Source organism: Jaminaea rosea (assembly GCF_003144245.1).
Source record: "Jaminaea rosea strain MCA 5214 unplaced genomic scaffold BDZ90scaffold_15, whole genome shotgun sequence".
NCBI classification, from domain to species: Eukaryota; Fungi; Basidiomycota; class Exobasidiomycetes; order Microstromatales; genus Jaminaea; species Jaminaea rosea.
In genome coordinates this window covers 344,951-372,165 of record NW_020289989.1, presented here as the reverse complement: position 1 = coordinate 372,165, position 27,215 = coordinate 344,951, and the positions used below count along the sequence as shown (strand labels likewise).

At 59.7% G+C, this 27,215-nt stretch overlaps 6 protein-coding genes across 6 annotated transcripts; 4 read left to right on the top strand and 2 right to left on the bottom strand.

The window, feature by feature from the left end:
- Positions 1-592: 592 nt before the first annotated feature.
- BDZ90DRAFT_210702 (kinase-like protein) lies at positions 593-1,051 on the top strand (the record flags this gene model as incomplete). Its single annotated transcript, XM_025504081.1, has 1 exon — positions 593-1,051. A coding segment is annotated over one exon (459 nt), but the record flags the coding sequence as incomplete, so codon positions are not given.
- Positions 1,052-1,821: 770 nt separating this feature from the next.
- BDZ90DRAFT_234238 (glutathione reductase) lies at positions 1,822-3,990 on the bottom strand. The gene is made up of 2 exons (XM_025506935.1): positions 3,661-3,990; positions 1,822-3,589 (listed from the first exon to the last, which is right to left on the bottom strand). The coding sequence occupies exons 1-2, from the start codon at positions 3,754-3,756 to the stop codon at positions 2,252-2,254; spliced, it is 1,434 nt and encodes a 477-aa protein (XP_025360026.1). The 5' UTR covers positions 3,757-3,990; the 3' UTR covers positions 1,822-2,251.
- Positions 3,991-5,789: 1,799 nt separating this feature from the next.
- On the bottom strand, positions 5,790-7,317 carry BDZ90DRAFT_262461 (hypothetical protein; the record flags this gene model as incomplete). The annotated part of the gene is made up of 3 exons (XM_025508487.1): positions 5,790-7,045; positions 7,144-7,207; positions 7,291-7,317. 3 exons carry the CDS (start codon positions 7,315-7,317, stop codon positions 5,790-5,792), a joined length of 1,347 nt encoding a protein of 448 aa, XP_025360025.1.
- Positions 7,318-8,423: 1,106 nt separating this feature from the next.
- On the top strand, positions 8,424-11,927 carry BDZ90DRAFT_234236 (kinase-like protein). The gene has a single exon (XM_025506934.1). The coding sequence runs from the start codon at positions 8,697-8,699 to the stop codon at positions 11,712-11,714; it is 3,018 nt and encodes a 1,005-aa protein (XP_025360024.1). The 5' UTR covers positions 8,424-8,696; the 3' UTR covers positions 11,715-11,927.
- Positions 11,928-13,563: 1,636 nt separating this feature from the next.
- BDZ90DRAFT_223404 (calcium-translocating P-type ATPase) lies at positions 13,564-18,007 on the top strand (the record flags this gene model as incomplete). The annotated part of the gene is made up of 3 exons (XM_025504576.1): positions 13,564-14,362; positions 14,437-14,738; positions 14,807-18,007. The coding sequence occupies 3 exons, from the start codon at positions 13,564-13,566 to the stop codon at positions 18,005-18,007; spliced, it is 4,302 nt and encodes a 1,433-aa protein (XP_025360023.1).
- A 3,206-nt stretch (positions 18,008-21,213) lies between these two features.
- On the top strand, positions 21,214-27,127 carry BDZ90DRAFT_223445 (hypothetical protein; the record flags this gene model as incomplete). The annotated part of the gene is made up of 5 exons (XM_025504578.1): positions 21,214-22,564; positions 22,636-25,265; positions 25,335-26,408; positions 26,470-26,640; positions 26,717-27,127. 5 exons carry the CDS (start codon positions 21,214-21,216, stop codon positions 27,125-27,127), a joined length of 5,637 nt encoding a protein of 1,878 aa, XP_025360022.1.
- Between the last annotated feature and the right edge of the window lie 88 nt (positions 27,128-27,215).

The window sequence follows — 27,215 nt, the reverse complement described above, 5'->3', positions numbered from 1 at the left end:
TGCCCCTCGCCCCGCGGCGGCCCGTTCTTTGTCCGACAACATTCATCACCATCGCCGCTCTCGCCTCGGCCAGCACGATCCCTCGACGTCGGACAGCGAAGGCTCTCAACAGCAGCAGCAGCGCATCATCCCCACAGCGCGCACTCGCTTCCCACGCGACCCCACTCGGCCGGCGCTCGGCCTGCAACGCAAAGCCTCCTTCGGCGTCGGGAGCGGCAACAGTGGCGGGCTTGGCCTCATTGATGGCTTGTCCAGCGCCGACACAGGCTCAGCAGCCGCGGCAGCTGCACTGTCGTCTTCTACCCCTGCCTCTCCCACCTTGGGCGGCTTCTGGCCCATTCCCAGCACGCCGACGCGATCCAATGGCAATCACGGCGGGCATAGCAACATCAAGTGGTTCCAGGCTGCTCGCCTCGTGACCACCCCTTCTCCACCGTCTAGGAGGCAAAGCAAAGCGTCCCTGCGGTACAGCCAGGGAGGGTCGAAGAGCAAGAGCAGCGCAGGCACTCCAGCGAGCAGCAGTGATGTCGAGACCCAACCGAGCTCCGCCTCCACTGCCACGCCCACTAGCGCCACCACGCCTCTAGGCCACTTCGAACGCCATTATATCCAACTGAGCATTCTCGGCTCTGGCGAGTTCAGCGAGGCGGTCAAAGCCTCCTCCGTCTCCTCAGGCCAAGTATACGCCATCAAGCGGATGAAGCGCCCCTTCACAGGCCCGAGGGACAGGTTGCGTCACCTCGAGGAAGTGGACATCCTGCGTCATCTCGGCTCACACCCCAATGTGATCTCACTGCACGAGGCTTGGGAGCAGGACGCCCACCTCTACATTGCCGCCGAACTCTGCCCGCTGGGAACGCTCGCCTTGTTCTTGGAGGGGTATGGCTACCTGGTCGGACATCTGGACGAGCCTCGACTCTGGAAGGTTCTTGTGGAGCTCAGTGCAGGCTTAGCACACATTCACGAGTCCGGCGTGCTGCACCTCGACCTCAAGCCGGCAAACGTATTCATTACCGCCGTGGGCACGCTCAAGATCGGTGACTTTGGATTGGCGAGTCGCTGGCCTCCTCGCGAGGCACGGGACGTGCTCAAGGGGGCGGGCGTGGATGCCAACGAGACCGAGGCCGGCGAGCTCACTTCGCTCAACAATCTTACCGCCAAACCAACCACCCGCATCAATCTGGAGCGCGAAGGCGATCGCGAGTACCTCGCACCTGAGATCATCTCACGCGGTCACTACTCTCGTGCAGCAGACGTCTTCTCCCTCGGCCTCATCATGGTCGAAGCGGTGGGCAATGTCATCCTCCCGGACAATGGCGAGCCTTGGCAGAAGCTTCGAAGGGACGATCTCAGCGATGTCGATTTCGAGGGCATTTCGGTGTGCATGGTTCGAGCAATCAAGAGGATGCTGAGCAGTAATCCCGAGGAGCGTCCAGATGTTGGAGAGATGCTGCGCGGCCACGAGGTCATGGGGGCCGTGAGGGAGCGGATGGCTAGGGGTTTGAAGAGGGAGGAGCTAGACCAATTGCCCGACTTTGAGGAGGAGGACGAGGAGGAGGGCGAAGCCCAGGGAGAGGGAAATCGTCGCAGCACGAGCGCCTCAAAGCTTAGCGCACTCATGGCCGTACGTGGCGCGCTGGTGCACGAGGACGACAATTTCCTCGCCGAGGTGCTGGCGGCCGATCCTGATCCCGAGGCTAGGGAGATGACCCCGGCAAAGGGTGCAGGGTTGGGGTGCGAAAGCCCTGGCGAGTACGAGCATGACGTTGCTCACGGGGGCGGCGCAGGCGGACTGCTACTGAGCACGACGTGGGAGGAGGAAGAGGAGGATGCAGATGGAAGCGCCTTGCTTGCTCGGCACTTCGCTGATGAGACCTTTGAGGAGAGTCAAGACACTGAAGAGGGGGACAGCAGTTTCCAGCAAACGCAGGACTCGCATTTCATGACCGCTACGGAGGGCGAGGAGGAGGAGGGCATGGACCTAGATGAAGCGTAATGTCCCAGCAACAATCACGAGAAGACCACACCATTGCATGCATGTACAGCCCCGTCGCGACGACACTCTCATCTTTTCCATGTACTTTCTAGCTTCGAATTTCGTCTCGACGCCTTTTGAGACCAATCCTTTACAGCATTCCCCATTGCCAAGAGTTGCCTGAGACAGTCGCGCTACTCGGTCCACACGCACGCCCCTCGTCTACACTCGATCCGATCCCTCACAACCGCGTGATCTTCTCACCGCGCACGCTCCTCAACGCATCGTAACAAGCTCCTCTGCACTCGTCGGGTGAATAGCGACGGTATCGTCGAGATCCTTCTTCCTCGCTCCCATCTTGACGGCCACACCAAACCCTTGCATGATCTCGTCACTCCCCATTCCTACAATGTGCACCCCCACGACCTTCTCTTCTTTGCCCTGGCAGACCAACTTGTACGCCGTGGGCTCCTTGTGATCCTCGCCTACCATGCCAAAGTACATGGCGCGGAACTTGGATTGGTAGACCTTGATCTGGTCGTCGCCGTACTTTTCGCGGGCTTCGGGCTCGGTGAGACCTACAGTGCCGGATGTCGGGTGGGAGAAGACGACAGTGGGGATGTCGTCGTAGGAGAGCTTGTCCTTGCCGCGAAGACCCTCTGGACCGTAGAGACGGTTGGAGAGACGACGACCTGCAGCGATGGCGACGGGCGTGAGTAGGGCCTTTCCTGCTACGTCACCTATGCAGGTGATGTTGGGCACGTTGGTTTGCTGGTACTCGTCGACAACGATGTTGCCGCTCTTGTCTTCCGTCTTTACGCCTGCCTTGTCCAGGCCCAAGTAGTCGGTGTTCGGCCTCCTGCCCACGGCCCAGAGGAGACAGTCGACCTCGAGCGTCTTGCCACTGTCCAAGTGCAGGGTGAGTGGCCCACCCTTTTGCCCCTCGACCTTCTTGATGTTGGTGCGCTTATGCACGTTAAGCCCCGTCTTGCCCATGTGCTCCTGCAACGTCTCGGCGATGATGGGGTCAAAGGAGCGGAGGAAAGTGTCATGACGAATGAGGAGATGCGTCTCCGTTCCCAGCGTATTGAAGACGCCCGCCAACTCGACGGCAATGTAACCTGCGCCTACTACGGCCACACGCTTGGGTTGCTCCTTGAGAGCGAAGAAGCCGTCCGAGTCAATCCCGAGGGAAGCGCCTGGGACGTCCTTGTCTGAAGGGATGACGGGGCGACCACCTACAGCGATGCAAATGTGGTCTGCAGTGATCGTCTTCTTCTCTCCCTCGAACTTGCCATCCTGATCGCGCATCGCCACCTCGACGCTCTTTGGTCCAGTCAGCGCGCCACGCCCGCTGATGTAGTCGACGCCGTCCTTTGCCAAATTACGGTCGTAGACGCCGTTGAGCATTTTCACGTAGTCGTCACGCTTCTTGGCGAAAGTGCGCCAGTCGAATGCCGGACGCTTGACGCCGGGGAAGCCGTAGTCGGAGGCATGGTCAAGGGACTCTGCCACGTCTGCTGCGTGCCACATGAGCTTCTTGGGCACACAGCCTACATTGACGCAAGTACCACCCAGGCGGCCATCCTCTTCGATGACTGCGACTTTGGTGCCCTGTACGTGCGGGAAGACAGGTGAGCATGCGATCACGCGGCCCGCAACGCTGTCTGTATTCGCGCGCTCACGTAGCTGGCGGCACGACGACTCATGCCCATTGCGCCTGACCCTCCGCCGATGACGACGAGATCGTAGTGATCAGATGGCTTCTGGATGGGAGGCATATTGCGAGGAGCAGAAGTGTGAAGGGATGCAGAGGAGGAATGCGCAGGCGATGAGAGGTGCAAAGCAGCTTGAGAAAGACGACGGCTTGCTGCAGTCGTGCTAGCGATGGGTTGGGAAGACAGCTTCGACAAGTTGAGGTGGAGCGAAGTGGTACGCAACGAGGCGATGCTTCGGAGTGGTGTCAACGAGGCCAGGGTGGGCGACGAGTGGGAATGGTCTAGTGGAGAGCAAGAGTGGAAGGTTGCGAGAGAGAGAGCGAGAGGCAGGTCAAGCGGCAGCGCAGCGTGGCGTTTCCAACGGGCGGACGTAACGCCGACTTCCAGTCGAGCCGGCGGACTCCACACGCCGGAGCAGTTTACACATCTCGGATTCTCGAGCCGCGCGCCAAGTTGGCGCGCGTGTCGAGATTATTTGACGTGACTGTTGCGCGACGTGTTTTGACGCTTCTTTTCGTAACTACCACCTTTACCACCCTTTCCCTTATCGTATCGACGCTCGAATTGGTGTTGTAGGCTCCCCGGCTGTGCCGCAGTCACTTGTGGTGTCAAAAATTCCGATCCGATCAGCCTGCACCCCGTCGTCGCTACCACCGCCAACCCCTTCCCGCTACCATCCCGCCTACCTCAACCAGTAGTTATCTCGATAGTCTACTAGTTAACAGCGGTCGAGCTTCTCATCATCATCATGCCACACGCTGGGCTATCTCGTGATGCAATATCGCTTGCATTGACGCTAGTAGACAGGGGCCAGGCTACCATCGAGCAAGTGGCCGAATCGGCCCATGTCCATGTTAAGACGATGCAAAAGCATCGTCGAGCGTGGCTCGCCCATGACCATCAGCTGCCCCCAGAATGCCTGGGATGGAAGCTGGGGAGGCCTCGTATCCTCTCGGAAGAGGCGGTGTTGGCCATAGCGTCGATAATCGCCTACGATCCCCTTGTTACCACAGAGGAGCTAGCGGACGACATGGTCAGCATGGGCTTCCCCAAAATGAACGACGCCCTTATCTCAAGGACCCGTAAGAGGCTGGGGATCACTGCTAGGAAGAGTAGCGCCTTTGCTCATAAGCAGTCGGACGCCTTGCGTGCTGATTACCGGCGTAGAATCGGTCGTTACCACCCTCGCCAATTGGTCTTCATTGATGAGTCCTCCTTTGACTACCGAGTATGCATCAGACGCAAGGCCTGGGGGCACAGAGGCGATCGGACATGGGTAAGGACTGAATTCGGACGTGGGAAGAGGTATTCACTGCTTGCTGCATGCTCTCTAGACGTCCCACTCTTTGCGGGTATCATCGATGGGGGTAATATGGATGGCGCAGACTTCTTTCGATGGTGCCAAGAGGTGCTCATCCCTAAGTGCCGGCCTTATCCAGAGCCCAGAAGTGTTATAGTGATGGACAACGCTAGTATCCATAAGCTTGAGGAGACGCAAAAGCTTATATTGGACTCAGGTGAGTGCTATACTGGTATGGCACCATGATGCGACTATGCGGAACAGCCGGTGCGACGTCCGCGGCCCTCCACCATGCCGCGGCCTTCCCGGTCCAACTCTGTGGTAACATTGAGCCGACCGGATAATGCTGAGGCGTCCAGGAGCGCCTCTGGTAGTCACCACATCAAATCCGAGCAAGATAGGATGAGCACAGAGTTGGACCGGCGAGTGGATGGATTTCTCGCTGGAAGGCGGACTGAGATCTCACCGCTTCATCGCCTTCTCACCCTTCCCTTTGCTCACCACCATGACGTCTCTCCTTCCTCTTACTCGACCAGGTCTCAAACTCGAGTATCTTGCACCTTACAGTCCAGACTACAACCCTATCGAAAAGTGCTTCTCCAAGATCAAGGCTCACATGAAGAAGCTCGAGCGGATTGGACCCATAGAGTCTCTCATCGCCGAATCAGTCTCTCAGATCACAGCTAAGGATGTGGACGGCTACTTTCGCTTTTCCACTCTCCAATGAATCATTTCGAGCACAGAAAAGGACACAGAACGACACAGAATGGAGACGAACAGAGACTGGACAGCCAAATCACTGTGACTGCAAGGCGATGGGAGAGAGAGGCCGATCCGGGTCTGCGGCTGATGCTGAGGAGACGTCGATTCTACCGGGGAAGCCAGCAGCGGTGAGTCTCGAGAGGTGCTCCAGGTCCTTGCGCATCTTACCAATGTCCTCCTTGTCGTCAGGCGCCAGCTCAGACCATCCCTGGAGCCAGTCGTCGCAGACATCCAGCTGGCTAGGCGTCAGCCCCAGCTCGCTAGCCGTTTGTCGCCCCTGTCCTCCGATAACCCTGGCCAAGGCGGGCATGTAGAGCACGTCACGCATGAATAGGATGGGTACCATGTCCTCCCCACCCGGCTGGAAGGTCTGGTTGTAGTGATAGATCGTCATAAGGGGCCCAGACATCCGTACGGCTGGTCGATTGGTGGTGTTGTTGAGCACCCGACTGGGCGTCGGTGGCTCCGAGTACCAATCAGCCAGGCTGTCTACGTTCGAAGACGCTGTCGAACTGCCTGAAAACGACGTGGAGGCCCTGGCTGGATCAGCAAGTGTGCCATTGCGAGCCATCACCGCCTGCCCTGCAGCCGTATCTGAGTAGCGACCTCGAGGTCTTGCGTGCGATCGATCGAAGAAGGAAACGGGGGGAGATTCGACTGTAGCTCTGTTGTAGACGATGCAGCTCTTCCACTCCATCATCCCCGACGGCGTAATTGGATAATGCACCATGTTAGCAGCAATGTAGCATCGACGGTCTCTTTCGCCCCTCCCCTGGCAATCACATCGCTTCCAGCGCTCTTCTATGGCCTGTTGCGCCACTCGGAAGGCCGCCGTATCTGTGAGAGATGTGGTAGGGTCCCGTCCGTCCATCTGAGTGAGCCCCGAACCGGGCGTAGCGGCTGCTATGGCTGAAGAGCGTGGCGCATCCGTATCGGCTGGCTGAGTAGAAGGAGGTCGAGTCCAACTGAGCAGCATGCGTCCAGGCCTCCCCGCAAGCCTTTGGAGGGCCTCAACCATCTCGACATAGTCCTGCACAGTGGCAGGAGAGGCTGGAGTTCGCTGATTATAGATAGAACCAGGTATCTCGACCTTGACGTCGAGATCATGGTAGGTGATGACGGCGTCGGCAAAGGTCGACGCTTGGCTGCCAACTCTCTCTTTAAAACCAGAAAAACCCGCACGGGACTGCCAGCGTATGGTGCCAGAGCGGTTCCTTTCGAGCTTTTCGGGGCGTACCACCGACCCTGTAGCGTCTAGCACAGGGCCGCAGTAGATGGACATCACCATAGCTAGAGAGAGGGCGGACGAAGGTGCTAATTCGGATCGGAAGCTAGCTGATTAGCCCAAAAAGACACTGGTCTAGTGCCCAAAAAGGTAGGCTACTTACGACTGGGCGGAAGAGCAGAGGCCGCAGCTCTCAGGGCGGTAGTGGTCCGACGGCCGGCTGGCGGCTGACGAGCGTGGTGACGAGCAGAAAAGTACACCATCATAACTCAGCTTCTACTGAATGGAATGAGCTGGTTTTTGGACTCACAGTGTTCTCTAGGTCCCCAGAGACCATGCGGCTTCTTTGCAGGGCGTTACGACGTCCTGCGGGGGTACGCGGGGAGCTCGAGGCTACCACGTCGACGCAGGTGGTAGCGGCGGCGGGGCGTAGATTGGCAGTTAATGGCATTAACATCCGATCCGCCCACTTTAACTGGCCACGTGGACCAAATACCGAAGTACTCACAACGACTTCCTCGAGCCATCGTAACTGGTCTTTTTTCGATGGGATGGTAACTAGTTGGTAAGGAGGAGAGCGACGACGCGACGCATCCGTCTGATTCACGTCCCAAATCGCGCGCTCGACACGCGCGCAGCGCTGGAACTCGGCTTTTGTAAACTGCTCCGGTCTTCAAGAAAGGGAGAGCGACAAGGGCCAACGAGGGTGACGCAAACCGGGGCAACGTAGCGTAGCGTAGCGAGGCAAGCCACAATGACGAGCTAGTTCAGGTCCATCGACTGGTGATGGTGGTGATGCTAAGGCTCTCCAATTGACTGATGTCATTGATCACTGGCGGAAGCGTGCAACGATGCGCGACGAGATAGCACGGTCATGAAGAAGGGCGTCTCTCGAACTCGACTTGCGGCGTGCCGCCCAACACAGAAAGACATGCATGCTCATCGACACGAACCCTTTCGAGACTTGATGCACGCTCGACAAACGCGAGACGAACGCGAGACGAAGGCAGCTTGCCGCTCACTCACCACCATTCACAGCCCATGCTCGCCGCTGGCAGTGCTCTAAGCCGTGCTGCCGCCCCGCCATAGCCACGGCCGGCCACGCGGATGCTGCGAGCGACCTTCAAACGGGATCGTCACCATGTTCGCTCTGCCCTCTCACCACGGTCGAAGCCGCTTCACTCGCCATCAATCGATCGTCCCGTCTCAGTGTCGTCGTCTCACCTTAGGCCATTTCATCCCCTCACGCACGCAGATGGGCAGCACGAACGCGCCTTTTTTCTCTCCCGCCCCAGCTCTGGTGCCGATTACGCTCAGCTGCCCTCTGCCGCCGATTTGAACTGGCTGCGCCCCCCCACTGGCTTGGCTGACTGGATGCCGGGCCTGCACGTCCGTTCAATTGACTCGCACGCAGGGCTTCAAGGCTCCACTCAGTCACGCCCACAGAAGGAAAGAGCTGCCCACATTCCTCCTTCTCACCACTTGCCATCACCTTTGACTTCGTTCGAACAAGAGGACCGCGAGGAGCAGAAGCAGTAGCAGCAGGCTCTTTGCCTGCTTAGGGTGACACGCAGCTCCATCTCACCTCGCTCCCACGCCCATCCTCGCACGTCCCACGCCCAACGCTCACGCGCTACGCGCCTTCTCATGGTCGTCACTCTCCCGCCTCCTCTTCCCCATCATCACCAGCCATCATCCTCATCAGCAGGCTTCACAATGGTTCGCGGAGCAACTCACCCCGCAGCAGCATCGGCACCCGCGATCCCGCCCCAGCCTCAGCATCCCGCCCGTCCGTCGAGCGACTTCTGGACTCAGCCTCCCATACAGCGTCCAATGCGCGGCCTATGGCGCATCGAGACGCAGGCGACGACCTGCAATGGCACTGAGAGTGGCAACAAAGCAGCCAGCCTCGACGGACCGCCGTCGACTGCCGTCCCTCCTCGCGCCGACTGGCCGCCAACTCCCCCGCTCTCCTCCTCGGCGTCCAAGACAATCTTCACCAGCGGCAACGGCACGGGCGGATCCTACTCTCCATCCACGCAGCAACAACAACGGCACAGCTCGCAAAGGTCAAAGAATGACATCTTTGAGCATCCTTCCCCTGTACTCACCCCTCCAAAGCCACCACCAGCCCTCCCGCCCATGATGGCCGCACACGCGAGCCTCGATTCTGCTCCCGCACCCGCGTCGCCTTCGACGGGACCAAAATCGCGTAACAGCCTCTTCTTCGAGACGCCATCGAGCAGCCCGAGTTTTGCAGTATGGAGGGGAACATGGCAGCCCAACGCAGATGTGACCGCTTCGCCCACGCTGGCGTCTGCTTCGAGTCGCCAGCCACCACCGACACCACCCCTGCCGCAACACCCCTCCGCGTCCACGTCCGCGTCTACGTGGGACGAGAGTCGCCCCCTCTACACGTCGACTAGCCTCTCCCGCGATACGCAACGGCCCTCGTTGGGCAGGCTGAGCTCCGAAGAGCAGCAACGTGAGCGTGATCGTATTCGCGGGGCGAGCAAGGAGATCGACTTTCGCCTTACGCCATCGAAGCAGAACTTGCTAGGAGAGGGAAGACATTGCAATGTGTACTTGGGCGCGTATAGAAAGCGTGGTGGGGCAGGCGGAAGGGTAGGGGAATGGCAACTCTGTGCTATCAAGCGATTGCACGCCGATCGGCAAAGCCAGTTGCTGGGGTTGGATGAAGGATTCGCGTTGAGGAGAATCGGGAGACATCCAGGGATCGTGGCGCTCATCGATATTAGGGACGAAGTCATGGCGCCCACGCCCGCCCCAACCACCTCCACTTCTTCGACCCTTGGGCTGGGCCGTCCTCCCTCCAACTCCGTATCACTGCATGGCAGGTCGACGAGCGCTGCTCAGCAGCAGGCGCAAGGACGCGGCGCTGCCGGAAGGACACAACAACACATGCGCCTGGCTTCTCAGCCCGTCGGACACGCTCAAACCCCTCAAGTCCGCATCAGCGGGCAAGACGGCAGCAGCATAGACGAGTGGAGCAACCGCAGCGATGACGAGGACGACTGCCCCTCATCGGCCTCCGCCCTCGCTGAGCAGCAGCAGCAGCAGCAGCAGCAGGCCGCAGCTGAAGCGGCCAGCATCCCGCCAAGCATCAGCACCGACCCACCCCGTCTCCTCATCCTGCTCGAGCTCCTCCCCCACTCCCTCGCTGCCTATTCCCGCCGACACTCCAACTCCATCACCCTCGACTTTTGGATGCGCACCGCCCTGGACCTTAGCGCGACAATCGAGTACGTCCACTCTCGCGGATGTGTGCACGCGGACATCAAGCCGGAGAACGTCTTGCTCGACGACGAAGGGAGGACGAAGTTGTGCGACTTCAACTCCGCCTTCTTTCCCAGCGCAGCAAGCGCGCCACTGACTGATGGGCTGGGCTTGGGCACGCCGGCTTACGGTGCTCCAGAGCTTACGCGACGCGGGGGTAGCTCGAGTGGAGGGCAAAAGGCAGTCGTCTCCTATCCAGTGGATATTTTCTCCCTTGGAGCTGTCCTGTACGGCTTGGCGACTGGAGTAGAGCCCATGAGTCGCGCAAGGAGTGCGGTCGATATGCTGCATAGGAAGGAGCACTTTTTCGCTACAGAGGAGAATGATCGCTTGACGCGCGTTGCGATTGGGAAGGGGTGGGCTTCTTCGTCCAGCAGTAATGGAGGAGGTGGTACTGGTGCGAGCAGGAGGTCGAGCACGCGCAGCAAACGAGCCACCAAGGCTGGGCCGCGAGGCAGCGCTAATGGGTCGTCATTCGACAGCGGCTCTCCCCCCGCTAGGCGCTCATCGCTGCGAAGACAAGGAAGCACGGACAGCATGAGCACGAGCGCAGATGGAAGCAAGCGCTCCTCCCTCGCATCCAGCGTAACGACCATCGCGGGACAGAAGCCCAGCATGGCAGCGGTAGAAGCGCTCCTACACCCGGGGGATGAGGCTGGCGTTCTCCCCGTCCCCGAGGGAAGTGGCAGGGGACATCGCTACGTGAACGCGGCGGCGGCTGCTGCGGCTGGGCAGGCGATCAAGGCTGCCACGAATCAGGAGGGAAACCAGCATCACCGTGCCTCTTCGCTGAACAAGAACAAGCAGCAAGACCCTAGAGAGGTGGACATGACCGCGGATGCATCTTCAGCGCGTCCGGCGTGGCTGAGGAGGACCACTTCGTATGGAGGACCGGAGACGGTCTCTGCCTCCTCGGCGGACATGAACCCTTCCACCTCCTTCCAAGCAAACAGCCTCCTATCGCCACCCACCTCCCCCAACCACCGTCTTCTCCCTTCGGCACACATCAATGCCGGGTCAGAGCTCGCGGCTCACTCTCTGCAGCAGCGTCTCTTCAAGCAGCAAATACCCCATGGGAGGAGCCACGCACGCACCCCTTCACTCGACTCCACGGCGTCTTCCTCCTCACTCTCGACGAGCCATACAGCGCCGGGCGACGATGGCGAGTCGGACGTAGACTCCACGACTGATCCGTCGCAGGATGGGAACGGACAGGAAGAGGATGAAGAAGGGCCAGACGATACGCCTTATATTGATGGTTCACCTGCGCTCCTTCTCCCAGGTGGAGGAAGGCTACCGCAGAGCGCGTTGGATCTGCTCGAGCAGATGCTCCTGCCTGACCCGAGAAAGCGACCGGGCGTGGCGGAGGTGAGGCGCAGGCTAGAGTTGGTGGAGAGGGAGGTGTATGAGTATGCAGAGGGGGAAAAGGGCCCCTAACTGGAGGCGCTCGATGGCGACCAGGAGTCGACCACGACGGCTCACAACTATATCTGTATTTGTACGAAACTTCTCTACGAGGCAAGACCTCGCGACGTGGTGTCGTTCCTTAGGTGCGCATACAAACGAACGAAAGCACGGCGCCGTAGCTTAGCATGTACTCCATCTTCCGACCCTTCTGTTGAGATCAATATATCTATCTAGAGACCCGAGACAAGAAGAGAAGAGTGACTTCCGGCCTGTGTTCACATTGTGAGAAGCGACGAGCAGCCTGGCCCTCGCGGTGCAGTCAGTTGCTCGCATTGTGATCACGATCACCTCACGCATCGGGACGCCGTCATTCATCTCATTCCATTCGATCCCATGTCGTGCCATCCTTGCTACCCGCGGTGGCGACGGCTCCACCGCCCACGACCAAGCACAGCTTCTTACACTTCGGAGCCATTCAGTCACGCTCATCGTAGCGAGGGCGTGACAGCGGACCCTTACTATTATTCGCTTGCCCCTGACACACCGCACCTCGCAACGGCTTCGGTGGCTGCTAGCCAGCTTCGGTGCAGTGCGGTGCATCTTTTCTCCGTCTGCCGAGCCGATTCATGGAGATGATCCTCATCTGCCGACCCGTGCAACGTCTTGAGTCTTGACGCCAAGTCGCAGCCAGCGATGCGTCGCACGCACAGCCCACTCTGCTAGCTACCCTCTACCCTCGATGCCGAATATGGCGTCGCACAAGACTACCACGCTGACATGTGATCGTCGTCGCCTCCCTGCTCAGAGCTTCTCTTTGGAGCCCGGCGTCATGACGGTTCAGTTCAGCTTGGCTCGCAAGTCGTGGCTGTGTGAACAAGCGACGACGACCGAGTCGAAGCGGCGGCCAAGGAGCGCCTGCCTACCTGCCTGTCATGCGTGCGCTGCGCCAAGACTTTTTCTCCGAGTCGCGACTCGACTGAGGCAGCGCAGGGTTAGGAAGCAAGCAGGCAAGCAAGCAAGCAAAGCAGCTAGAGAGGGGGGGTGGGGACGGCGGAGATGTCGTCTGACGCTGGCTTGACGCTCTCTCTGTAGCAGCCAAGCGTCTACTAATGGGGAGGAGGAAAGCCGACGTCTTCTCGAGCGTCGATGGTGATGGGTTGAATTGAGTGAGGGGTCCGCAAAGGCTGCTGCTATTTGCGGCGGGCGTGCCGTGACCAAGTGCCTGGCGGGGCGGGGCGGGAGCAGCCAGGGGGGACCTCAATTCGAGGTCGAGGTCGAGAGCGGATGGCGGATGGCGGGCGGGGCAATTGATGGGCGGTGTTGAAGCATTTGGCTTGGCATCGTCGTCTCTCGTCGCATCGTCGTCAGGGCTGGCTTGCCGCCGTCTTCTCACCCTCACTCGACTACACGTTCCCCTTTTGTCGATTCGACTAGACTAGACTCGACCCCATCTTTCCGCCGCCGTATCGTAAGCTGCGACGAAGCTGTGTCTGCCAAGGCAGAGAAGCAGATTCATCGCCCGCCGCCACACCACGACCACAGCCAGCCCTTGAACCGGGACCGGTTCGCCCGCCGGAGGGCAGCAAGATAGAGTAGGACAATGGCCTCAAGTAGCAACAATGGGGGCGAGGAGGAGGACAAGCAACCTCGAGCTGCTCCTTCCCTTCCTACCATTGTTACTCCCAACAACAACACCGATACCAACGAGAGCGGCGGCAGCACCAACAGCGCAGAAGCTGGGACACTAGGCGCCAACGCAGCAGCAGCGTCGGAATCCACTGTACCAACTTCTTCATCATCCTCATCACAGCCGTCTCAGCCAACCGTCTTCACGCCACAACATCTACGCAACCAGAGTAGCCTAGCATCAGCAGCAGGCATGTTGCAAGTACCAGGGTCAGTAGACGCAGCGGCGCCCGCGGCCACGTCGACAGACTCGACGTCGCAAGAGCGCAGCGCACCCGGTGGTGGTGCGGCCAGCCCTACCTTGTCGGCGTACTCAGACCATAGCGGGCCTGCCTCCCCCCAGCATACGACCAGAGCGCTGCGAGAGAACGACCCGCAGCAGCAGCAGCAGCAGCAGCAATCACACCAACGCGAGACGAGCGCATCCACCCAGCCAGACTCGCAACCACAGCCGCAAGCGTCGACTTCAGCGGCGGGCGCCGCTTCTTCGACAGAGAAGGAGTCGTCTTCCCACCCCAAGGGCGAGGCAGAGCGTGCGCCCATCGCCGTCAAGGCGGACAAGGAAGCAGAAAAGCGCTCCCACTGGTCGCGATTCAAGGCCATCTTCACGGGCAACACACGCTCAGCTCGCGCAGCCGCGGCAGCAAAGGCCGTAGAGGAGGAGAAGGAGCGACAGAAGAATGTTGATCCGAGACCTTTCCACTTCAAGCCATACACGCTCGGCGAGCTCGTGGACCCCAAGTCCGTCGCCAAGCTGAGGGGTATGGGCGGGATTGATGCGCTCATTGATGGGCTGGGGACAGATGCAGAGCGTGGCTTGGATCTGCCCATCAGGACAGCAGAAGCTGCTCCCGGGGATGAGGCTCCCAAGAGGCTGACTGACGTTGAGGATCAGCAGGGGTCAAAGGTGGCCAAGAAGCCTTCGTCTGTTGAGGCGACCATCGAGGACCGAGAGCGCGTCTTTGGGCGCAACGTCCTGCCGCAGAAGAAGCGTGAGCAGAGCGTGCGCCGAGGTCGTACAATGGATGTCAGTGACTAACTTCATTCATCGCCCACCCTCGCACAGCCAAATCCCTTCTCCTGCTCATGTGGATCGCCCTGCAGGACAAGGTCCTCATCATTTTGATCATCGCAGCCATCGTCTCCCTCATTCTAGGCTTCTACACCGACTTTGTCGCACCGCCAGAGCTCCTGCCGTGCAACTCATCGCCAGACGGTCTCTGCGAGGCGCCCGATGTTGACTGGGTGGAAGGTCTTGCCATCCTCATCGCCGTCACCGTCGTCGTTACCGTTGGGTCTGTCAATGACTATGGAAAGGAGCGTCAGCTGCAAAGGCTGAATGCGCAAAAGGAGGAGCGCGATGTCAAGGTAAGCAGAGCGAGGTGGTCAAAGCAGCGAGCACACTCTCACAGCCTCCGCTTGTCCGCCGCCCCCAGGTCATCCGCCAAGGCAAGCCCGGTCTCATGTCCGTCCACGACGTTCAAGTCGGCGACATCCTCCAGCTCGAGCCCGGAGAGGTTATCCCAGCAGACGGAGTATTCCTGCGCGGCCACAACGTCAAGTGCGACGAGTCTGGCGCTACGGGCGAATCCGATCTAATCAAGAAGGCCTCGTACGCCGACTGCCTCGCCGAGCTTGAAGCCGCCGAGGCCAACGGAACGCAGCCATCGAAGCGCGACCCTTTCCTCATCTCTGGCTCCCGAGTACAGGAGGGTGTGGGAGAGTACGTCGTTACCTCAGTCGGTACAATGTCCTTCAACGGTAAGCTCATGATGTCCTTGCACTCTGAGGCAGAGGACACGCCGCTACAGTCGAAGCTCAACCACCTCGCGGAGATCATCGCCAAATTGGGCGCCGCGGCTGGTCTACTACTCTTCATCGTCTTGTTCATTCGCTTCCTCGCTCAACTCAAGGACTTCCCTGGTACGGCAAACGACAAGGGCCAGCGCTTCATCTCAGTGCTCATCTTGGCCGTCACGGTCGTCGTCGTTGCTATCCCCGAGGGCCTCCCTCTCGCCGTCACTCTCGCTCTCGCCTTTGCCACCCGCCGCATGGCCAAGCAGAACTTGCTCGTCCGCCTACTCGGCTCTTGCGAGACCATGGGCGCCGCTACAGTCATTTGCACGGACAAGACGGGCACACTCACTCAGAACCAGATGAGCGTCGTGGCTGGCTCTGCTGGTATCCACTGCAAGTTTGTGCGTCAGCTGGAGAACCACCAGGGGCGAGTCGCCAAGGAGGAGACGGAGGGCAACACCGACTGGGCCATTGACCAATCCAGCCTCGGCGACGTCGTTGCCGGTCCGCTGCGCGAACTCTTCAACGACAGTATTGCCGTCAATTCGACTGCCTTTGAGGAAGCTGCGGAAGATGAGGAAGAGAAGAAGAAGCTTAGCGCCCTCTCCCCGATGGCAAAGCTGAAGGCTCTGTTCTCGCCCAAGGCAAAGGCTGCAGCCAAGAAGGCAGGCGCGACCGGCGGCTTCGTCGGCTCCAAGACCGAGACTGCCCTGCTCTCACTTGCCAAGGATCTGGGATGGGAGGACTACCGTGTTCGCCGCAAGGCCAACGAGGTTGTCACGTCCTTCCCCTTCAGCTCGGAGCGCAAGGCTATGGGTGTCGTAGTCAAGAAGACCGATGGCTCGGGGTACCGATTCTTCGTCAAGGGTGCCAGTGAAGTCATTACAGCTCTCTGCTCCGAGGTTGTCGACATGCCGCGTGAGGCGAGCAACGAGGTCAACACCGCACCCATCACGGAGGACGACCGCGCCAACCTAACTCGCACCATTGCATTCTACGCCAACCAGACGCTCCGCACGCTCGGCCTCGCCTACCGTGACTTCCCCTCTTGGCCGCCCAAGGACGCCTCATTTGTCAAGTCCGACGCCGGTGAGGACTCCAATGAGGTGGACTACAAGTCCATCGCCAAGGACATGACCCTTCTCTCCGTTGTAGCCATCGAGGACCCTCTTCGCGACGGTGTAGCTGACGCTGTGCAGGCGACGTACCGCGCTGGGCTGCGAGTCATTATGGTCACAGGCGACAACTCTCTGACGGCCCGCTCCATCGCCGCCCAGTGCGGCATCTACGATCCGGCCCAGAACCCCGTCATCATGGAGGGCCCCGTCTTCCGTACGCTCAATGAGAGCGACCTTCGCGAGGTCGTCCCCCGCTTGCGTGTGCTGGCTCGCTCTTCGCCGCAGGACAAGCAGAAGCTGGTCGAAGCCCTCAAGAGCATGGGCGAGATTGTGGCAGTCACCGGAGACGGCACCAACGATGCTGCGGCGCTCAAGGCGGCCAATGTGGGCTTCTCAATGGGTGTTGCCGGAACTGAGGTAGCCAAAGAGGCCTCCGATATCATTCTCTTGGACGATCGCTTCTCCTCAATCGTGACTGCCCTGCTCTGGGGACGATGTGTCCGCAATGCCGTACGCAAGTTCCTTCAGTTCCAGCTGGCAGTCAACGTCGGCGCGGTGATCATTACCTTTGTCACCTCAGTCGCAAGCGAGGACGAATCTGGTGCTCTTACTGCAGTCCAGCTCCTCTGGCTCAACGTGCTTATGGACTCCCTCGCCGCCCTGGCTCTTGCAACCGACCCGCCTTCGGACGAGCTCCTCAAGCAGAAGCCCGAACGCCCGAACACGAGCCTCATCTCAATCGACATGTGGAAGATGATCCTCGGCCAGGCCACTTACCAGGTCGCCCTCGTCCTCGTCCTGTACTTTGCCGGAGCTCACATCTTCGGCATTGAGGCTGCTCCCGGAGACGAGGTCGGCAAATTTGCCGCAGAGACGACCATCAAGGCCCTCACGTTCAACACCTTCGTATTCGCCACCCTCTTCAACCAGGTCAACGCCCGTCGCTTGGACCGCCGCTTCAATATCTTCCAAGACCTCTTCAAGAACCCGTGGTTCCTCGCCATTCTCGCCTTCGAGGTTGGCGCACAGGTCCTCATCATGTTCGTCGGCGGCAAGGCCTTCAGCGTCGAGCGACTGGAGGGCAAGTACTGGGCTGTCGCCATCGTCGCCGGTTTCATCTCGTGGCCTTTGGGCGTCCTCATCAAGCTCATCCCCACCGAGCCGATCGAGCGCTTTGCGATCCGCTGGGGACTCATCAGCGACCCACTTGCTCTGCCGTACGATGCGCCCGATGCCGAAGAGGCACACGAGAAGCTCAAGGGCCAGAAGTGGAGTGAGCCGGGCCTCATGGATCTCGCTGACGAGCTGGGCGGCTACTCTCGACGAGGCAAGAGGGCCACGCTGCTCAGCCACGGATGGAGTGACGCCCTCGCTCTGCTTCGTCACCCTAGCGCTGCTCTCCCCCACAAGACGACGCTCGGTCATGGCGAAGAGGGCCACGGCGCGCACTCGGTCCACCCAGCGAAGTTTGGTATCCTCATGCCGGGTATCTCCATCGCTGGACTGGCCGGAGCTTGGAGGCCGCAGAACCCGCCTGAGGCCACTCTGGCGGACCCGGCTGCTGGGGACCCGTCCCTGTCATCGTGGCAGTTGATGAGGCGAGGCACCAACTTGCGCGATGAGGAGGGTGGAGCCACCGGGGCGGGTAAGGAGAAGGAGGCGGAGGCAGGCAAGGGGCAGGGTCTGCGGAACAAGTTCAAGGGGCTGATGGGTGGGGCGTAGAGCTGATCTCGAGTGCATAGATTTGAGATGACGAGAAAGACGAACAGCGCCGATACCACCCACCTGATGCCCTACCTGTAAATAGCGCTGCGTGGCTCCAAGCCAGCGAGCCAGCCGCCTTTCTCTCTACACGCTCTTTTCTCAGCACGCGACGCTGCTCTCTCATTCACATCTCATCTGCTGTACATAGCTTCATTGCTCTTCACTATGACAACCAAAGATAGTATTGCACTCCAAACCGTCGCATCGTGTCTGCACTGCTCTTCCTCGCCGTTGAATGTCAGGAAAACTGATATGCCGGCGCGGGTGTCTGCGTGACCTCACAACCTGCTGCCCAGTTCTCTTGGCCGAAGCTCAATCTTCGTTCCTCACGCCTCCTTCACTCCAAACCCCAGGTTCCAACCCAGAGCTCATTTTCCCCCTCCCCTGACCATTTGTCCCCCAACCATATTGCCGGTCGCGAGCCCAGGAAGATCCACCACCCCCTCCGAGGGGAGCAGGGCGGCGAAAGAGGTTGAGCAGGCAGGTGGCGGTTGAGGTTGGTCAGAGGAGGGGGGATCGCCTGGGTCAGAGTCGGGGTGTAAGGGGTGGGAGATGGGGTGAGACGATGTGGAAAGAAGGGAAGGGAGGAGCGGCGCTCATCGAGCTGGTTTTCTTCGCTGCAGCTGCGAGAGGGAGGGGATGAGAGCCACGTGGTTTGATGTGCGACGGAAAGAGGGGACATGCAGGTCAACGCGACGGGAGTGAGAGTGAGACGCAGGCGCGGACAGAGAGCTGAGTGAGCGAGGTGAGGCTTAGCTTCCAGTCCAACACTTTCATCCTCGCCACCACTAGCACGTCCTTCTGGACGACCGTGCGCGCTCTGCTGCGCTCGCTCTGCCTACCTCATGGCAGTCACCGCTTCGCAGCAGCACAGAGGCCCGCCTGCGCCCGCAGCAGCCGACGAAGGCGGCAGCGCAGCCTTTGGACGCATCATTGCGGACAATGCTCGCGAGCGTCGAACGAAGGCCAAGGCGCTTCGCGACCAAGGGCGAAGCAATGAGTACGTGCTCTGGCCGAGTAGCTCCTCCACCGTCGCCACTACGGAAGCGCATGCAAAGAATGTAGCATCCTCGTCATCCTCGTCCACCGCCTCGACCTCCACGAATACATCGGAGCGCACCGCCCACCTGCTGCTGCGCGTCCTCTGCCTTTGCTTCGTTGTGCCTCTCAGCCGGCTCGGGGAGGAGGGTCAGCCAGAGAAAGTGGTACGACATGGCTGTACGGTGGATGACGCGCTGGATACGCTGGAGCAGATGATGGAGGTCAGGCCAGACCTGCTCGACGACGTGTTTGCTTCTCGACCTGGCATCAGCAAAATGCCTGTCGCTTCGACTTCGAGACAGCAGCTCACCTCCACCACTTTCGACCTGTGGATCTGTCCAAGACTACTGGCGGCCGCATCCGTTCTTACACTGCGTAGTTGCGGTATCTTGCCAATCTCCGACTCCAATCAGCAGGACAGTGATGCTACGCTGGCAGCTCGCCGCCAAGCATCTGCTCTTCGCACAAAGATGCTCGCTGCAATCAAAAAGGTGCTCCGGACCTCACTTCTCAAGACGAATCACCTCGAGTCTGTCCGAACCATGCTCTGGGAGACGCTCAAGGTAGCTCTACGTGCACTCAGTCGAAGCGAAGATGCGGTACCTTCCATCGGGGCCGCTTTGCTCCCTTCTTCGGACGACGAGGCAGAGGAGCCCGGCGCCTCATCACGGCCCATCCTCTCCTTCTTCGAAGACTTTCAGCTCCCTTCGAAGGGCTTCCTTACCCGACCCAAGCGCAAGCCCTTCGGTGATGGGATTGCCCGCCTCTGGCTGGCAGAGGACCACGCCCCTTACTCCTGCGATTGGGCTTCTCAATCACCGGCAGAACTCCACTCTCTGGTCCAATCGTACATACTAGCAGCATGCGACATCTGCCTTGATCTCGCGCGCGAGTTCCCGCAGACTCTCGCTGATGTGGGCAGCGCAGCGGGCAAGCTGCTCGTGGAGACGTGGAGCAAGGATGCGGCGTACAGAAGAGCGGCTGAGCTTCCCTGTCGTGGGGTCGGGGAGGAAATCCAGGCAATCAGGCTGGAGATGGTGGCGCGTTGCTTGGAGAGTCGACATGGCTTGGAGGAGATGGTCCCCTTGCCTTGCGTTGTTGATCTGGTGGTCGCCGAAATGGGAGCATACCTTGGGACTGCCGCTACGAGAGCTCAAGGGGACTGGTCAGTCGCCCTTGGGCAGGCGCTACGCAAGGCTCTGCTCCGTCTTCGACTTATTCACCCTGGAGCGAGCCGCAGCCCAAGCTCAACGTCGGGCATTAGCGCTATTCACTCGCAAGCCTGGACCGAGATTCGCCACCTCGCTCCTACGCTGATCTCAGAGATGGCTTCGCCACTGCCGGCTCTCGATGGCGATCGTGAAGCGCAAGGCGGTAGTGAGGCGCAGCTCAGCGCAGAAGATAAGAAAAAGACAGACGACCTGCTTGCGCGCAAGCTCTGCGCATTTGAGGCTACGTTGATCCTCATCGGTCACAGTCCGGCGTACGCAGGCGGGACAGCACCTCTGACGTCGCAGCACGAGAGAGACTTCTTGCGCATCCTCTGCGGAGGAGAGAACATAGAAGCGTTCTTGGCCAAGGATTGCGAGCCGGCTTTGGACGAGGAACAGGGCGGCCATGACTGGCTCTCGCAGCACGAACTCAATGACGCTCGTAGTACGTTGCAGGGCATACATCAACAGCGCAAGCACGGAAGCAAAGGAAAACGCAAGCGTGGCCAAGGCCAGCAAGACGTCGATGACGAAGAGGCGCTGGTGAGCTGTCCCGATGTCCAGACATTCCGCAGTCTCGCTGGCGTCGATGAGCAGGATATATGGGCTGGCGAGGACATTGCGACGGCTACGAGCGAGAAGTCAATGGAGATGGCAGGCCAGCTCATCTGTGTACGAGCTGGTACGATGCACCACCGCCGCTACGCAAGGCAATTTTATTGCGAGGTTTCGGATGGCGCAGATCAACTTCAGACGCAGCCGTCGACCGCGAGCAAGACAAGGCAAGAGGAAGCGGCCCGGCTCGTGACATGGTTGCGCTCTATCACCTCGTTCGAAGCGTTCCGTCAGCTCGGCCTTATTGAGTATGCCCGACACGCCGTCGCGCACTCGGACGACGAGACCTTCCTGCAGATGACCAGCGCTGTCGAAGCTGCGTTGCAGGCTACCTTTCCTCATCAGGCTCGAGAGATACGTCTAGCTGCTGGACGTCTGGCGTTCGCCTACGTGGCTCGTCATTGTCGCATTGAGCTCGGAGACGAGGCTGTCCGCCCGTTGCGAGCGCGTCTCAGCGCTGTTCTATCCCTGCATCGCCGCTGTCTTGAGCCGACCTCTCGCATCAAGACTAGAGAGACGACGATCATCAGCCTCGGAGGCCTGGGAAAGCTCAAGGCTGAAGAGGTACAGCGCGAGGCTCTCCTCGCTCTCGTGCTCGAACTCAATGGCACTGTCCTCCTCCAATCGTGTGCCTACCTGCAAATCACCGGGCTGGCCGCCTACCATCGCTGCAGCACGTACGCACTTCTCTCCCCGCACTTTGCCGCCATCAGCCCGCCGATAGTCGAGCGCATGACGTCTGCACCGGGCCTTTTCCTCGAGGTGCTCCAGCTCACAAATCAGAATCAGGCCAAGTTTCTACAAGCCACCATCGCGTACACTCTTCCCGTCATCATTGCGTCGAAGAACATCAAGGCCCTTAACCTCATGGTCAGCGCGCTAGGCACGACAGTACCCAAGCTCTGCCTCGAGCAGGCGCCAGCCATTCTCAAAAATTACCTTCTGCTTCAGCCCGATCAGCGCGACCGCAACATCGCCACTTACTTGGACACGATCAAGCGCGCCTCAGACCACGACGTTGCTTTACGCCAGCTGTATCGCAGCTACAATGGCGAGATCTTGGGTCACTTGACTGCCACACTCGGTGATCCGGAGCGACGCAAGGTTGCCATCGAAGGGCTGCGTCACATTGAGCACACGCTCAAGACGCAGCCGCCCTCTTCCGCCTCGAACTCCTCCCCCGCTGATGCCTCGCGCCGCCCAAAGGCCTTGGGCAGCGATCTTTCTGCCTTCCTCAAGGATGAGATCCTTGGCATCCTCGCGTGGCTGAACGATGACCTCATGTCTGTGAATGGCAAGAAGTCACCCAGCTTCAAGGCCATGGTAGCTCGTTCCATTGGAGTCTTCATCGACATCGTAGGCCAGAACATCAGCCTCGTGGCACCGCAGATCATGGCCACCTTGAGCAGTACGCTGCAGGTGCCCGAACTACGCTTGGCCACGCTGCAGAGCTGGCAGACGTTCATGACTACGCTGAAGTACGAAGAGGCGGGAGGCTTCATCGGTCAGACAGCGGCTGCGCTGTTGAGCGTGTGGACGCAGTTTACGGGACAAGAGAAGAAGGTGGCCAAGGAGATTTTGAGGTATCTCGTGGTGGACAATGCGAGGGAGATGAGAGATCATATCGAGGAGATCCCTAACCTCGATTGTAAGTGCGCGAGGCGCAATGTCGCTGGCGAATCGTGGTACTGACCCTCGTCTTTCTGTGCTCGCTCGCAGGCTTGGCCAACGAGATGCCTGAGGTGTGCCGCAAGGTTCGCTCTTCACGCGAGTCTTGGACGCCAGAGAAACAGCTCAGCCAGATCTTGGATCGCGTCACGGATGAGAACACGAGCATTAGCTTGACCTCACTGCGAGAGCTGCACGGCTTCCTGGCGGACCAGCAGGCTTTCATCCAGCAAGCGGCCTCAGGCTCCGTCTTTGCGCCCATCATCGGCAAGCTCGTCGCTGCCTTGCTGAACACGATGCGTCGCTCGGAAGAGATGCAAGTAGAGGTGCGCGACCTCTGCCTCGAGTGTCTAGGCAAGCTGGGAGCGGTAGACCCCGATCGACTGGACATGGCCAGCGACGACAGCCCGCACAAGCTCCTACAGAACTTTGAGGACCGAGAGGAGACGATCGACTTTGCCGTGCACCTGATACGCGATATCCTCGTTAGCGCATTCCGTGCTTCATCCGACACCAAGCATCAGGCAGCACTTGCGTACGCTATTCAGGAGCTGCTCGCCTTCTGCGGCTTCACACCGCTGCTACTGAAGCCGACCGGACGCGCTATCGCTGTCAAGGTCAGGCAGCGCTGGCAGGAGTTGCCGGCTTCCGTCGTAGAGACCGTAGCGCCGCTGCTCAACTCCAAGTACTCGATTACGCACGGCCCGCCGACGGAGCATCCTAAACCATTCTACATTCACTCGACGTCGTATCGCGACTGGATTGAGATCTGGGCGAATCATCTCATGCAAGGCGCGAAAGGCGGTGACGCGCAGCGCATCTTTGGCATTTTTCGTGTGCTTCTGCGCCATCATGACCTCGACATCACGCAACACATCCTCCCGCATGCCGTCTTGCACAACCTCATTTCCGGCACAGACACTCAACGTCAGGAGCTGCGTGAGGAGTTTGTGTCGGTACTCACGGATCAGGTGGACCCCACAACGGAGTACTCAAGCGATCGTCGCCTGCTCTGTGCCCAGACCGTCTTTGCACTCATGGATCACCTTTCTGCGTGGCTACGCCTGAAGCGACAAGAGCGAGCGCGTCAGCCCACTCGTCAGCAGCGGCGCGAAGCCGCAGCAGGCAATGGAGTCGATGAAGCCCACGCAAATGTCCAGTCCGTCCTGGACAGCATCTCTCAAGAGCTCATGGCCCGCGCTTCCCTCCAATGTCGCGCCTACGCGCGCTCCCTCCTCAACTTTGAGCTACGCATCCGCGAGCTCCGCGAAGCAGGCAAAGAGGACCGCGACCTGCAGACGTACTACGAGCAGCTTCACGTGATCTACGCAGATATCGACGAGCCGGATGGGATGGAGGGAATCTCCACGCGTATCATTTCCCCTAGCCTGGAGCACCAGATCCGCGAGCACGAGACCACGGGGAGGTGGACATCAGCGCAGAGTTGCTGGGAGGTGCAGATTCAGGGAGATCCCGGGGAGGCGGCCAATCATGTGGGGCTGGTGCGATGTCTCCGCAACCTTGGCCATTACGATACGATGAGGACGCATGTCAGAGGGGCATTGAGTCTCAACCCGCAGTGGGAGGATATGCTGGCGCCGTTTGCCATCGAGGGTGCGTGCATTCTGGGAGACTGGGATGAGGCGAGGGAGTTGCTGGATCGCAGGCCGCGTGATGGAGATGACTCGCCACAGGCGGCTACGGCGCGTGTCCTGCTCGAGATGAGCAGCGGCGAGGAGAGCACTGCCTTTGAGCCTGTCTTGCGCAGTGCCTTCCGCCAGCTTGGCAAGCCGATCCTCGCCGCCGGTCGCAACTCTTACCCACAAGTCTACGAGTCCATCCTTCATCTGCACATACTTTCCGAGGTCGGCATGATTCGCGAGGCCTCGGCATCTGGCAGCAAAGCAAGTATGTCCAAGCTGCAATCACGCCTACAAGCCCGCCTCGACGCCACACTCCCCTCCTTCCGCATCCGCGAGCCCCTGCTCAGCGTGCGGCGTACTGCTTTCAGCATCAGCCGCTCTGCAGACGACCGTGCAGTGGCGGATGCCTGGATCTCGACTTGCAAGATCGCCCGCAAGGCCAAGCACACGCAGACGGCATACAGTGCTGTGCTCCAAGCTCGCGTCAGCGGGGCTCCATTCGCATTCGTACAGACGGCCAAGCTCCTCGCTAGCAGCGATCAGCCCCATGCTGCCATACAAGAGCTCAGCAATGCGCTCCAGAATCTGCAGCCTGCCTTCGAAGCGTCCAACGCAAGCGTCATCGACCTTACCGCAGAGGATGCCAATTCGCCTGCGGCCACTTTCGATCGACGCGCCTTTGCCAATGCGCACCTACTGCGGGCGCGTCTTTGCGAGGAGACGGGTCGCTTTGCCAACAACGACATCATTGAGCGCTACAAGAAGTGCACAGAGATTGAGAAGAACAGCGAGAAGATGCACTACTATCTCGGCAGATTCTACGACGCGAAAGAGGTGGGCAATTCGCTCACGATGAAGGCTCACGTTTGTCGCCAATTCCTCAAGTCTGCCTATGCGGGCACCAAGTACTTCTACCGCACCATTCCTCGCGTCCTCACCATCTGGCTCGACTCTGGGGATGACCCTTGGCTTCTCAAGATGGGGGCGAAAGGAGGGACAAACAAGATGGACCGACAAGCAGAGGGGTACGAGAGAATGGTGCGTGACCGCGGTGAGACACAGCGAGACGACCTGCCTCCTGACCTCTCTCTCTTCTGACGCCCGCAGCAAGCCTTCGAGATCATCAACAGTAACGTCAATACAGCTCGGGGGAAGGTGGCTCCGTATCAATGGCTCGCTGTCCTCCCACAACTCGTCTCACGCATTCCGCACAAGAACGACTACGTCTGGGCGATTCTGCGTCACATCATTGCTGGCGTCGTCAAGAGCTACACGCCACAGGCTATGTGGGGCATCATTGCCGCCTTTCACTCGAGTGACAACCTGCGCAGGAAGCGTGCATTGGACATTGTCCAGCTGGCAAGAACGAATGACAATGCGCGCACCATCGACTCGTCCCAGCGTCTGGCCAGTGAGCTGCTCAACCTCTGCAATCATCCGGCGCCCAAAAATAGCACGGCTTTTGACATGCAGCGCGACTTCCCCAGACTGGCCGACCTGGCCAGCTGCAATCTGATCCTCCCGCTGCAGAGCTCGATGACGGTCAACTTGCCAGCCGACAATGAGCTGCGCCAGGATCATCTCCCCTTTCCCGTCGACCTGCCCCGCATCAATGGCTGGGACTCGCAGATCGAGATCATGAACTCGCTGCAGAAGCCTCGTAAGATTGTCGCGTACGGCAGCGATGGCGGGCGGTATGCTTTCCTGTGCAAGCCAAAGGACGACTTGCGCAAAGATGCTCGCCTGATGGAGTTTGACGCCATGATCAACAAGCTCCTTCAAGCCAGCTCAGACTCTCGTAAGCGTCGTCTTCTTGTCCGCACGTACGGCGTTGTTCAGCTCAACGAGGAGTGCGGGCTCATCGAGTGGGTGCCCAACACGGTCGGACTGCGCAACATCCTCATCAAGCTGTATGGCGCAAGGCGCATTCCACTCTACGACGGTACGGTGCGCGTTAACATGGACGAGGCAAGGCAGGCAGGGCGAAATAGCGGGAAGATTTTCGAGGACAAGGTGCTCTGCAACTATCCGCCAGTCTTCCACGAGTGGTTTGTCTCGACCTTCCCTGAGCCGGCGGCGTGGCTCAAAGCAAGGCATGCATTTGCGAGGACATGCGCTGTGATGAGCATGGTCGGTTGGGTGTTGGGGCTGGGGGACAGGCACGGCGAGAACATCTTATTCGTGAGTGCGCGTGAGCGCAGTGTGGACGGGGGCCAAGTTGACTCTTCTCTTTTGCACACAGGATTCCATGTCGGGCGATACAGTTCACGTCGACCTTAATTGTCTCTTCGAAAAGGGAGCGACATTTGAGATCCCAGAGACGGTACCATTCCGCCTCACGCAGAATCTTGTTGATGCAATGGGCGTATGCGGGTACGAGGGCGTATTCAGGCGAGCCGCTGAGATCACGATGGTGAGCCTGCTTGGCGCCACAGTCGTGCCCTGGAGGTCAAGGCGCTAACTCCTCTCTGCTCACGCGCTCCTCGCAGGGGATCCTCCGTAGCAACAAGGACTCGCTCACCAGCGTGCTCGAAGCCATGGTGCACGACCCTCTCGTCGAGTGGGGCGGCGGAGCGTCGCAAGGGGGCGGTGGTCATCACACGACGTCACGCAAAGCTCCTCAACAAGCAGCTGCCTCAACTTCAGCAGGCGGTGGCCGGCTCGACCCCCGCGTCTTGGCGGCTCGACAAGCGCTTGACCCTGTAGGACGCAAGCTCGATGGCTGTCACCGCCCTGCCGGTATCAATCCAGCTGCAGCCGCTGCTGCTCAAATGACTGGTGGGCCAGGAAGCTGGAGTCTGCCTCAGTCGACGCCGAATCTTGTTGATCTGCTCATCAGGGAGGCGACATCGAGTAGCAATCTGGCGCGCGTCTACGTGGGTTGGGCTTCTTGGCTGTGAGACAGGCACGCGGCCAAGGCAGGTTCGAGCGTAGTCATGCTGCCGTAATTGAATTTCTTCCGGCACAGTCGGCGAACATTCAGCCTGC